The sequence below is a fragment of the Diospyros lotus genome, chromosome 3, assembly GCF_014633365.1.
Source record: "Diospyros lotus cultivar Yz01 chromosome 3, ASM1463336v1, whole genome shotgun sequence".
NCBI classification, from domain to species: Eukaryota; Viridiplantae; Streptophyta; class Magnoliopsida; order Ericales; family Ebenaceae; genus Diospyros; species Diospyros lotus.
In genome coordinates this window covers 18,754,171-18,767,707 of record NC_068340.1, presented here as the reverse complement: position 1 = coordinate 18,767,707, position 13,537 = coordinate 18,754,171, and the positions used below count along the sequence as shown (strand labels likewise).

Below are 13,537 nucleotides of genomic sequence, written 5' to 3'. Positions count from 1 at the left end.
TTAAAGAATCTCCTAAAGTGAATTCCAAAAATTAGCTTTGAAATTTGCTGGTCGAAATAAACCTAGAATTTTTCTAAGGCGAAGGACCAACTAGAACTTTTTTTTGTAAATGTTCTCCTTTTGAAAAACTAACTTCTGGTACTTTGATAACCAACATTCATTGTTGTAAAAATGATTTTTAATGAATTTTTCAAGAAACAAAAGCTATGTATTTCGAGGGTGGTAAAATCGTAATTTCCTGAGTTTGTACTAAAACTAAAATTTTATCTTTTTATTATTATGGATTTTGATTTTTTTGATATTTTTATTGAATCCAAATGGGGGGTACTTTCTTATTTACATTTATATATTAAAGTAAATGAAAGGTAAAATATAAATTAAAGAAAATGCAAACATTTACTTAGGAAATGTAAATAGATAGGGTATGAGCAGATGGCTCCCATTTAAAAGCTTATGAGACGAGCTCGCTAGCAAGGGCTCACAAAAAGAGCTTGGGAGAGCTTGTAGTCAAGGGTTATGGGACTAGCTCGAGGTCATGAGCGGCTTATATAGAGAGAGCTCGAGGTTAGGAGGTGCATAGGAGTTCGTTGAATGAGCTCGCGAGGCGAGCTTGTTCCATGAGCTTGCGGCTAAGGCTTACGGAGAGAGCTCGAAGGCAGCTCGCAGAAAGAACTGGAAGGAAGAGCTCGCTGGAACAAAAATGAAGTTGAATGTGTATATATATATATATGTGGGTTTGCCGAATAGAACATAGGCATTCGAACGACTGTTTAAGCATGAATAAGGTGGATTAGCTAGGCAGGGCATGGCTCGGATAAGCTTTTCAAATGAGTGAAGGGTAACAGCTCATTACGCATTTATGTATATGTGTATTTATAAGTGGGTCTCATATATAGGCGAACAGTATATATATTTTCAGTTGAGGCTTTTGCTGTTTGCGCAAGACCTCCAAATACCTCAATGAAATCATTCAATGGTGACTCAGTATTTTACAATCAGACTTAACACTTATATAAGAGGCATTTGGGTGAACAAGGAACATTCAACTATGGGTGAGAGCTTCCAAATATGATGCAACATGTACATATATAAATGCCTAAACAGAGAGCAATGGGCTAATCAAAACTTCGTTGTAACAAAAGAGAAAAGCCATTCATTGAACAAATATAAGGGTGAATCAAACCCCGCTTGAGACATCAAATGGACTTCACAACAACTAGGGAATTTATACACAAAATAGACATAGTGGAAAATACTAACAGCGAGGTGACACAATAAGCAACAGTTTGCAAATTAAGGAAGCTTGCATTGTAATATAGAATATATCTAAGAGAGAGCTCGCATTGAAAGATAACGTGGAAGTGCAGAAGAACTTGCCTGTTGAGAATGCAAAATTAGAGATAAGTTCCACCCGCACACAAGAAGCAAACAACAGCAGTGAATAGAAGTGAGTGAATAGGATAAAGAAGGTGAAGAAGAAGAAGAACACGGAGAGGGATTAAAGGAGCAATGGAACAGTGCATTCAAAAAGTGGGGATACACATTGCACTAAAATAAGTGATTTGTGCGCAGAGGCTGCTGGGAAAAAGGAGTGCGTATAGCTGCACGCCAGCTCCAGAATTTACTGAAATAACCCTATTTTCATATTGCAAACAAAAATATTCAGGGGCTTGATTGACAAATGCTACTTAATTTATTTTCTTTCCCTATTTTCTTATTACACCATCAAGCCCATTATTTCCAAATTGTTTCTCACCATGGGCCTAAGCCCAAATCACATGTATCCCATATACATATATTCCAAGCCCACTAGGCTTAATTTTTCTACTTGGGTTAGACATCTCATTAACTATTTAATTGAGGCCCTTTCACTTAAATTTCTGATTCCATGCACCATAAAATAAAATTATGTATTCTAAAATTATTTGTGTGCCACCAAGGAAATTTAACATTAAGTATTTAAAAAAAAATACTTAGTCTTACATTTTAATTGTTATTACACTAACGTCAAGTATTAAAACACCTAGACCCATTTTAGGGTCGTTACAATTCACATTCAATATTTTCATATATTTTCCTTTGTCTTATTGTTTTTGAATGATTTTTGATGATGTTTAAGAATGTATCAAAAACTCATTGAATTAACAACTATGTGCATTTCTTGATCTGTAAAATATCTTGTACTTTCTATTATCTTGTGCATTTTACTTTGATTAATGTCGATTCTCTCTCAAGCTTAATGGGCAATCCATTGTCTAAGCGGGAGTACCATATTTCAACAGTGTAAGTTTCTCTTTCTCACAACTTAAGGGGGAGTACTTATGTTTGTTCAAACAAAGGGAAAAGGTTTTTCCAAGAAAGGTGCTTAAGATCTTCCTAAAACCCATCCTTTTTGATCATGACAAAAAGAGGTGAGAATTATAGCATCAATCTTTGATCTTTTTAAATAAATTAGTTAGTAAGGGGAAGTGCTAGGAAGTTGTCATCGTCAAAGAGGGAGAGATTGTTATCTTTTTTATGTTATTTTGATGATAAAAAACTTCATTGTGTTCTTTTTATGGAAAATATTTTCATAGCTTTTGATTTTCAAAATGTATAATCATATAAGCTTGAAGATTGAAATTGATACATTTTGTATATCTTTGAAATTTTAAAATGCAAAATTTATGGCCTAAGAATGTTAATTTTTCCAAACATTTTTGTCGAGCCATATATAATCCATATTGTTAAATATCTTATCTTGGAAATTTTTCCATTTAAGAAATATGTTTTTGAAATCAAATGAATATGCGTATGAAATATGTCAAAATTGTTTTTTAAAAATCATACACTGACTGCTTTGTGTCTTTAATATATGGGTTATCTTAAAGACCAAAATCTGTTGGCTTGGTATTTAAAAGTGTCAACCATTTTAAGCCTAAGAGCAAAAACAATCGACAGTCTTTAAGAACTGTTGACAAGTGTTTTTCAAGCTTTCAGTTGTTTGATTTTAAGTTAAAAAAACAATCAATAGTGACTATAAAATGTTGACCCTTCTTTAAAACAATTGACTTTAGGTCTAAAAATGTTGGTTGTTTGTTTAAACAAGTCGACTATCCTTTAAAAATGGTTGAAGTTCTTAAAAAGTCAAATTAAAATTTCAAATATTTTGAAAGAAATAGTCAACTGATTTTAACATCTGGCAATAGTTTCCTTTCTGACAAATTAAAATGGCTAGTTTTTGCAAGCATTGAATGCTCCCAATGGCTTTATCAACGGTTCATTTAATTCAAACTCAGGAGAAAGCTATAAATACAGACCAAAGAAGCATTAGAGAAGGCTAATGAAATAGTGCAAGCATCAAAGCCATATCTTTTTTCTTCAAGTGCTCATCTTGCTTAATTTTTTCTCTCAAAAGGTTATAAATTTATATATATATATATCAATTGTATTGTCATGTTTTGGCCTTTAATTTTTTAGTTGAGAGACATTGTAACTAGAAAATTTAGCTCTCTGATCATCTCTTTGTATCAAGTGTTGTGTATTTCCTAGCGATATTGCTAGCGGACATATTTTGTATAAGTAGGAAGTTGTAATTGCCTAACTGATTGTTAAAGGGTTTACTTAAGTTCAAGCAGGAGATTTTAGTGAATTTGAAAATCTTTAGTGAGGAGTTAAGGTAGTAGAATAGGCCAATTAAGCCGAACCACTATAAATCTCTTGTGTTGAGTTCATTCTTGTTTTTATTTTTTCAAGCTTTGCAAACATTATTTTATATTTATTATTATATTACACTAAAACCTCATTTCAAGTAAAAATTTTATAAATTTCAACAAAATTTGAAAATACCCAATTCACCCCTCTTTGGGGGTGTGCGGTGACATACTTGAGCAAACCTAACAAAGAGAATGGTACTATTTACTCATCATTAATAATCATATTATTATACTAAGTTTAGTTACACTCCATGGTCATATTTATATTTAGCTATACTAAAATGTGCATCTCTTTGTCTTTTATAGAGAGTTGAGTTAAATAGAGATCCAACAAGTTTTGAACTTTTCACATGCATTAACCATTACAAGAAATTTAAAATCACATGATTGACTTGCATCTAAATTTCTATTCTAGGATGAGTTTCATAAGTGATGAGATGAGAGAAACTCATCATGTGCATCTGTAGAGGGGAGTTCTCAAGATCAATTGTTAACTATCTTTGACAACGAAATTTATATGGATGTGGTTGGACGAAGGAATGAGAAGGGATGCAAATTTGGGCTAGGGAAAGTCTAATTACATGGTTCCTTTATATAATGTAGGTGTGTCTTAGTTTGAGCTTGACAATATGCGCTAGACATTTTCCACCAACTCTGACGACTCCAAAGGTTCCACCTCAGCTCGCTAATCCAACTGAACCAACCACTTGTACTTATCATGACCCAGCAACCAACACTCATATGGGTATGATGATGAGTTTGATGAGCCTTGATGTTCTTACATTTCTATGGAATTTGTTAGTTATTTGTTTCTGAAATTTGCCAGCTAGTTATTTGTTTCCATCTATTCTAAGGACTTTGAATGATTCTTTTAAATGTCAAGAATTTTTTGTATTTGGAGGAATTTTTCAATTCTTTGTTTATGGATTACTAGTTTGATTGCTATTGGAATTGCAGATATTACATATTAATAGGATTTGAATTTGTGAAATTTGTGTTATTTTTGGATTTGTCCACACATCTAGCTTTTAGAGACATTTTTTTTTTTCCATCTTTAAATGCCAATTTGACCTTTCAAAAATAAGACAAACAAATCATCTCTAAAGGCAAAAATGCATTGAGAGATGATTTTTTTTTTTTTTCCATCTCTAAATTCTATCTAAGTCTTTAGATACAAAGAAAATCCGTCTCTAAATATCAAATCAGCCTGTAAAGACATGAAAAAAATCCATCTCTAAATTAGAAAAATGATTTAGAGACTGATAAAATTCCATCTCTAATTTAAAATTGTGATGAATTTTTAAACCAATTATAAGAGAACCCAAGAGATGGATTATTATTAGCCAGAGCGGAATAATTTTGGAAATGCAAATTTATCTATAAAGTGTTAGCGTTGGTAGCTTCTAAAATGGATGTAATTGCTTCTCTAATTTCGTATCTGACTGTTTAAAGATAAAATTTTGCATGTTTAAAGATAGATTCTTTCTGTTTCTAACTTAAGGTTTTTTTTTTTTATTATTATTTGTAGTGCTTGATGGAATTACGTATATGGGTGTGGAGGTGAAACCACTTATATGACACTTAGGCAAGATCTTTAGAGTAGTCATAAAATCCAAATAAGGCACAAGGCCAAAATGGGCCCAATCACATTGATTAAGCCTAACTTGAATGCACATTAATGTGGTAGATGACAACTTGATTCATGCAAAGAGATTTGGTTCATAGAAATCATAGATTTCACCTATTTTCTATGAGTTAAACTCAATTTTGCTTAGGCATTGGTTCATAGCACACATGGCATTAGTGTTGATGCAATGTGCTTTCATGCTCTTTTATGGTCCTTTGAGTTCTTTTATCCTTCCTGTCCTTTTGTCTTTGAAATATATGGGGGATTGTTGTTTCTTGAGTTTCAGATTAGGTATTTCAAAGTTAAGATTGGGATATTTGTTCCATAAGTAGTTCATCTCTTTCACTTGTGTAAATATATTCCATGTTGAGTTTAAATAAAATACTTATGGGATAGATTAGGGGTGGACCGATGGTGATAATTCATGTTTTATTGAAATTAATTAAAATTGGTTCTTATCTTCTAGTTCTAATATAATTTGTTGTGAGATTAATTTCTTTTATTCATAAATTTCATCATTGGTTAATCCCATAACAGAAGAAAAAAAATTTAATCTCACCTAGTGTTGAGTCCATTCCTCCATACTCCAATTGAAATCAAATTGCAATTCGATTGCAATTTGACTTTAAGTGCTGCAATCCTCATTCTTATTCAATTTGGATTGTCCTTGTAATTAAGGTCTTAAACTTTGTAAAGGAAAACAACATTCTTCAAAAGGGAAGAACAACAAAAATTAATTAGCAGGTAGTTGCCACGGTCATTTTCTAGGAATTCTTCTTCTTCTTCTTCTTCTTCTTCTTCTTATAGTCTCTGAGAGGAAGAAATTACTCTTCAGGATATATAATGTTACGCATGCCTCAATTAGATTATTGTTGTTTGTAACCTGAATTGTAGATTTTTGACATCCAGGGTGTTGCAATTCAAGATTCCACAATAACACCTATATGAGAGCACCAAAGCCCTTAACATTGCAAAAGATCTACCATTGATAATTAATTTAAGCATAAGTTAACTAAACCAAATGTAATGCTTTTTAAGATGAGATCTAAGAGTTGAGGCCAAAATACTAAATCAATCCTAGGGTCCATGGCTAAGGAAACTAGATCTAAACCAAAACAATTATAATCAAAATTGTTAATTAGTGAGTCAGATCTTGATATATAGTGCCTTAAGAGTTGAATGATGTTAATATATAGTCAACCAAGTGACATACAGGTTTGAACAGAGGTGAGGTGTGGGTAAGATCTTAAAGAGAGGGTTTAGGTCAGGTATAGTGCTCAAACAAATCTAGGGTGATGGACTTATCGAAACTTAATTTGGGTGAAATAGGGGTGAGAGGTGGCAAAAACCAAATTGAGAGCAAGCGAGAGAAGAGTAAAATCACGAGAGTTGAGAAATTAAAGAAACGGGGTCTTCATTGAATTGAGAGCATGAATGAATGGTAAATGAATTATTAAAACAAAGTAGGGAAATTAAGGAAAGGAAGGATTGAGGGTGAAGAACTTTAATAAAAATTGAATCCGGTATATAAATATACTTGAATCAAAATAGAATAATCGAACCACAATTTGTCTAATAATGTTTTTTAAAAAAAATTATAAAAATTTTCTTTTGTTCATCCTTTGTCGGTCCAAGAATTGGAATGGTGATGTCGGAGATATACGAATGACTAGAAAATTGAATCTCAATTCAATGTGTTTTTTTTTTCTTATTTTATGTCTATATATAAATATCATACAGATATAAATATAGATATATATAAATATATCACATAAATATATATTGCTTTTAAAATTCAAATGTGAAGAAATAAAAATTAAATTTAAATTTTAATCACTTATTTTATTATTTTGCTCACTAAAAAAATTATCCTATAATAATCACAAAGTATAGCAAAGGTGTTCAAACTGGAGGCATGTGGCCACGACAATGGTTGTAAGTACGAGACAAGTAGGGCATTCTACTCTTTAATTATAGTAACTAGTATTAGGAAGAGAGAGTGAATGGATATAAATTACGGGTTCGATACTCGATTTAGACAAGGGCCAAAAGTTCATTTGCGATTTATCTCTTTTGTCAAAATTGAGAACACGAGCGATGAGAAACGTGCAAAGGCATTAATCACTAAAGAGAGAGAAGAGGTAAGTCAAGTCAAATAAAATCAAATCATTCTAATACTCTTTATTTTATTTTTAAATATCTCTAAATTCATATCCATGTTTGTTCGTTAAAACCGTTCATATTGTCAAATCATTTGTCTTGTGTTGTGTCGGGTAAAGATAACAATTATCCAATTTTCTCATAATGTTTTTTTAATGCCAAATCCAGACTCTTGTTAGTAAATACGCGAATAATTCGTGTATTATAAGCGAATTGTTTCGTTTTTTTTATTAAAAGTATTATATTTGTGTATTTTTCAAACATTCGGATTAATTCGCGTATTTTACACTTAAGAAGTATAATACATGTATCAGCCGAATTTTTAAAAATTCAACTGAAAAATTCGGCCAGTTCCATGTGCAGGAAATTAACAATAAGATTTTTTTATTATTATTATGACTAATGGCCCATAATAATTTTATTATTTAATATATTTATAATAACCACTAAAGAAACATGTCTCCTTATTGTTTCTACTTTCTCACTTTCCAATTCCAGCCAAATATCCTTTAGTTATTTTTAAATATTAATAAATATTATTATTCATTCCTCCCATACATATTTCTTCTTTAATTATTATTCATTCCTCCCATATATGTCTCTATCATGTCTTAACAATTATTATTTTGTAATATTGATAAAAAATATAGAATTATATTTTTATGTTTAATGAGTTGTTTTTTTATTTATTAAGAATATATTTGTGTATATATATAATATGCTAAATTTTTATTGTCGAATTTATTCAGTTAAAACGTTTTAAACACGAATTAAGTCTTTACTGAATATTTTCTGAATGACAAATATTTAATCGAATTTTTGACCGTATTTAAAATATATCAAACCGAATAATACTCATATTTTTACCATTTCGAATTTTTCCGGTTCCTCAATTGCTAACAAGGATCCCGACAACTTTTCTTTCCTACTAACTACTTTATATCGGCTTATTACAAACTACTAAAATCTTTCCTACGTACACCATCTCAAGTAAACATTAATTTTTCCAGCAAGTTAGAATACTGGCGAACCTGATGGTGGACAGTTCAGCAAACTCAGAATGGAGTTCCAGTAGTTCTTGTTCTCTTCCAACTGATCATCCGAGCAACTTCCTCCGACATTTTCACAGTCTACCTTACTGTTCGATGAGTTGAAGTCATCGGAATTCTGGAACAAAAGATCGGAGAGGCCGTCCAAGAAATCTGGCTGCAGTATGTTCTCGTTTACTGTCTTCAAAGACTCTGCAACATATGCATGATCATTTCTCGAAAGGGCCATGATCGTGTCCATTGATTTTCCAATATCTTCTTTCATGGCAATGGCTTCTTCGATTTGGGCTGAGGAATTGCTGGCGAATGATAATCCAGTAACAAGGGTGGGAAGTGGGTTTCTTGGTGCGAAGTTCATGGTTGACGTCAGGGACTCCAGATTGCCGGCGGCGGAAAAGATGCCGCTGGCAGTGGCACTGTCTGTGGGTGACCTTAGGCATCCAGCTTGCCCTGCCGTCAGCATGTCGAGGCACGGTGGCGGCGCTGTTGGATAGAAGCCGAGCTGGGTGTGGAAAGAGTTGGGAGCTTGCAGCTTGGAGTCTCGGCCGAGTCTGGCTTCGGCTTCGAGGCGGGCGCTCTCCCACTGAGCCATGTGGCTGAGGTTGGCGGCGTCCTTCCGCTGGCCGGCCGGCGCTAGGGAGTAGGTCTTGGGCTTGTGAGTCACCGGATCTATGCCCATTTTCGTCAACCTTTTCTTCAGGTGAGAGTTCCAATAGTTTTTGATCTCGTTGTCGGTTCTCTTGGACAAATGATTTGCGATTACTGACCATCTAAATCAAGTAAAAATTCGTAGTTTAGAACTTAATAATATTACTGTCAGACTTGTACTTACTGTTGGATAATAATACAAGTTCGTAATACATAAATTTCAAATGATTTAATTTCACTAACTGAAAAACAAATTTAATAATAGAAGGTGTAATTTTATATAATAATAATAATAATAATAATAATAATAATAATAATAATAATAATAATAATAATAATAATAATAATTCTAATAATAATAATAATATGCATAGCAGTAGTTTCTGAGTACACAATATGTAAAGCCAGCTCAATTGGATTCCTGGGCCTTTACATTTAAAGTTATACTATGTAAATATTTCAGAAATTGTCAGGTACTTTGATTTGCTGTATAAGTGGACTTTATACATTTAATGATTTAAATTTAAATAATGACTAAGTATTAACAGACACATATTTTACTGTTACATTCAGCGTGCTGCCAAAAATGTTTACCTAATAATTTCTCCAAAAAGGTGCATATAATTATACCCAAACATATCCTAATCATTGTCATTTCCTAGCTAAGTCATTCTAGACAAAGAGTTGGGGGGGGGGGGGGGGGGGGGGAGAGGGGAGAGAGAGAGAGAGAGAGAGAGAGAGAAACCTGTTTCCAAGGAGAGCGTGTAGTTGGATAATGGTCTGTTCTTCCTGCAAACTGAAGTTTCCTCTCTTAATATCAGGTCTCAGATAATTTGTCCATCTCAGTCTGCAACTCTTCCCGCATCTCTTAAGCCCTGTAAATATATATACATCAAATTTCCTATTGTATATATAATTTTGTTTAACGGATGAATAATGTGCATACATGTATATATACAAATAAATACATACTAACCTGCTTTGGCAGGCAACGCTCGCCAGCTTCCATGACCATGAGCTTCAATGTAGTTCAAAAGCTTGAGGTCTTCTTCAGGCGTCCATGGCCCTTTCTTTAAGCCCTGATGAACCTTCTCCCAGTTGCTAGCTGGCCTTCCCATTTTACGGCACCGGAACCTGCAGCTGCGCGTCTATGATCTTGCTCAACTTTAGTGTCTCTGCTGTTTGTTTAGCCATGCATCTATCTTCTGCCATTTTATAGTTGCCTAGGGAGCTAGCGAGCATTAAAAACATAAACAAACCGAAAAGATTTTGCCCCAGAGAGAGAGAGAGAGAGAGAGAGAGAGAGAGAGAAGAGAGTAATGCTGTTAACAGAGTAGGCGAAATTCATAAAGAAAAAGAAATAAATATGCTGACATTGTACAAGTAAAAGCACAGTTTACGTCCTTGTTTAATTTCTTCCCCAGACGAAGTTACTACTCATGAAGCCGTGCCCTAATGACTCAATTTTTTATGCCCTCACCCTCTCCAAGGAAGAATGAAATATGAACATGACGAAAGGAAGAACTGAAGCCAACCACCCGCGTTACAAAAATACTTTGAGAGTACTAATTAAGTGCACTCATAACATTCTGAAAAATTACAGTAATTACTTTTATCATCAGTATGGTTTCCGAACAATTAAAGTGTTAATATTTGAAACAACAGTGCCATTTAGATATATAAAGGATAGTCATCTAATGTGAGGTGACTTTGTGCCTACACGTTGTGTCCACCAAATAATGGTCTGTTCTTCCTGCAAACTGAAGTTTCCTCTCTTAATATCAGGTCTCAGATAATTTGTCTTCATCGTTTATAATCCAGCTACCCCAACCACCAGCAGCTAGGCAGCTACTAATTAAATTGGTTCATTTTCTCACTAAGAAGTCATATTTAATTAATTATTTACGTTTGTTAGATTGATTTTTTGTTCTTTTTTTTTTTAAATTTTAGTTAATGTGACGAATGTTTGCCCAAATTTATTTCACTTAATTAATCAAATATAGATTAGTAAGTAGTAGTATAACCATTTATTAGGATCAGACCAACGCACTGTCACACCCACAAATAAAGAATAAACAAGACAATAAAAAATCAGTAACATGGTTTGGCCTTAATGCTTGTAGATAAATATAATAATAATTGATAATGGTTAATTAATATTCAAAAGCGATTTAGATGAATCAATCTGATCAGTAATAAAATAAGATGAAATCTATTCTCATCCTAAAATAAATAAAATTATCTTTAAGTGAGCTAATTTCAGAATTAAAATTTCAATTGATCTTTATCTCCTAAATTTTATTAGTTAAGGTTTTTCTCCCTAAAAATAAAAGTCTCTGCATAAGGTTTAGGACACAACATTATTGAACATCATATACAGTGAGTATTATTAGAGAAGAATGGGTATTTGGCTTGTGCCTTGAGTGCATTTTCAGTCTCGTGATTGCATGTGCACCTGACCTGGTAGTTCGAGAAGGCTCGTGGAATAACCAACATGTGGAATAACCAACATATGGTATCAGAGCTACAGTTTTAGAAACTTGTGTATTTATATTTAAAGTTATTTAATTATTATCTTTGCATAAATTAATTTGTGCGTAATTAGAATAAAAGTGAATCACCGTCAGATCAAGTTAAACAATAGAGAGTTCAGTAGTGATTATCGATGGTGTCAATCGACTGATCGTCTTTTCTTAATCATGAAAAATGAGGGGACAGGCATAAAGGTGGCCTATAGAAGGTTCATTCATGTCTGTTGGTTTTTGTTTCCTAATGAGGTCCAGGGCATGACGAGGGTTCGAGTTTATCTTCATAGGCTTTAGCCCGGGATTGAAGTATTGTTCATAATACCACTCATTGGTAGCCTATTAGAAGTTAAGCCATAAACCCCTTTATTAAGTCTTTGGAGGAGAAATGGGCTGAGCCCATTTGCTCAAGGCTTAAGGAAGTCCAAGACCAAGCCCACTTACCTGTTTGCCTTGCCCTAGGGATGTCATATAAAAGGGCTCTTGTTGTTTTCTGTTGCCCTTTATTAACGGTCGTGTTTCTCTCTCTCGATAGCTTCCTTAGATGGTCGATCTTCCCGAGTCTTTCTTACCTTTCTCGGCTAGATCCTCCTTTTCATGACGATGGTCTTCCTTTCCTTATGACCCCCCTTGGTCGATCAGTCAATTATCTTTATTTATATACCTCTGCAGTTCTTTCTAAGGTAAGCTCTCAACAACTAATCTTGATTCCATCTTCTTTATGAGTGGTACTCTCTGTTCCTTGATGGATCGTTTTGGTGAGTTATTTTCTGGGTGGTTTCTTAGTGAGGTTTGTCTATCGGCAAGAGGGTTTGAGCATTTCAGGGTTTTGGTCCTTGGGATTTTGGAGCTTCTCTGCGGTTTGGTGGGCTTATTCATTTGGCATTACCTAAGTGGTACGATCTAGATAGACTCAAATTTGAGCCTTGAATCACCTTATAGGGAGTTTTATTTTTATGCTTTTTGTGTTCTTGTATCAGTTTGATATTCTAGTTTTGAATATTATTGCACTAACCAATTTTGTTTTGTAAAGTGTTCTTTTGCAACAAATGGTATTAGAGCTTTATGTGGCTCTTGGGTTGTGCGAAATCAAAACCTAATTGAAAAACCCCTCTGATTTTCTCGATCGATTTACACGGTAAGCGTTCTAGGGTTTATGTTGAATTCGAATCGTCTAAACTCTGATTGCTTTGTGTAGTGAGTGATTCGGGGGAAACCAACCCCAGATTCGTGATCGTCTGACCGAGTAGCATCGCCCTAACCAGCATGTGCCAGCCTACTCCCCAGTTTCCGAGGCCCGTGTAGTTGTAGGCTGTGGCACATGGAAGTCGGCAGGTCCACAAGACCCACCCCGTGTTCATTCTAGATCTCATATATGAGATCTAGCCTGGTAAAACCGTATCAGCTTGTTTGATATCTTTATCTTACAGTTTTTATGTTCTGTGAAATTCCTTTTCTGTGCCTATATAATTTGCTGTGTGCATACAGATAATCTGTTGTGTGTGATATCTGTTATTTTGCTGTGCGCAAATTAGGTTCAGAATATTGTTTGTTTTATTAATTAGTCTCCTTATCTATGTTTAGTCTTGTTCCTATTCTGTTTGTTATCCCTTTGTGAATCTGCTACCTAAGTTAAATTTTAAAGTATGTGTTTTGCATTAATTTAATTAGGCTGCATATTCTCTGTGTAATTCATATACTTAGTGAATATGACCACACACTTCGAATTGGGGGTTTTCAATGGGAAGGGGGACTTTTTTATATGGCAACAAAAAATGAAGGGAATCTTAGTACAACAAAAGGTATCTAAGGCAATAGATGGAAAATACCCTG

At 33.8% G+C, this 13,537-nt stretch overlaps 1 protein-coding gene across 1 annotated transcript; it reads right to left on the bottom strand.

Annotated features, from left to right (window-relative positions):
• Positions 1-8,471: 8,471 nt before the first annotated feature.
• LOC127797885 (transcription factor MYB16-like) lies at positions 8,472-10,343 on the bottom strand. The gene is made up of 3 exons (XM_052331074.1): positions 10,156-10,343; positions 9,925-10,054; positions 8,472-9,301 (listed from the first exon to the last, which is right to left on the bottom strand). Exons 1-3 carry the CDS (start codon positions 10,295-10,297, stop codon positions 8,497-8,499), a joined length of 1,077 nt encoding a protein of 358 aa, XP_052187034.1. The 5' UTR covers positions 10,298-10,343; the 3' UTR covers positions 8,472-8,496.
• Positions 10,344-13,537: the final 3,194 nt, after the last annotated feature.

What these genes read in the sequence shown, in the direction of transcription:
- LOC127797885 (XM_052331074.1), bottom strand. Translation starts at nt 10,297, where the DNA reads ATGGGAAGGCCAGCTAGCAACTGGGAGAAGGTTCATCAGGGCTTAAAG. An exon ending in AGCGTTGCCTGCCAAAGCAG is followed by an intron (nt 10,055 to 10,155) that starts GTTAGTATGTAT and finishes ATATATTTACAG; the next exon opens with GGCTTAAGAGATGCGGGAAG. An exon ending in CACGCTCTCCTTGGAAACAG is followed by an intron (nt 9,302 to 9,924) that starts GTTTCTCTCTCT and finishes TACTTGATTTAG; the next exon opens with ATGGTCAGTAATCGCAAATC.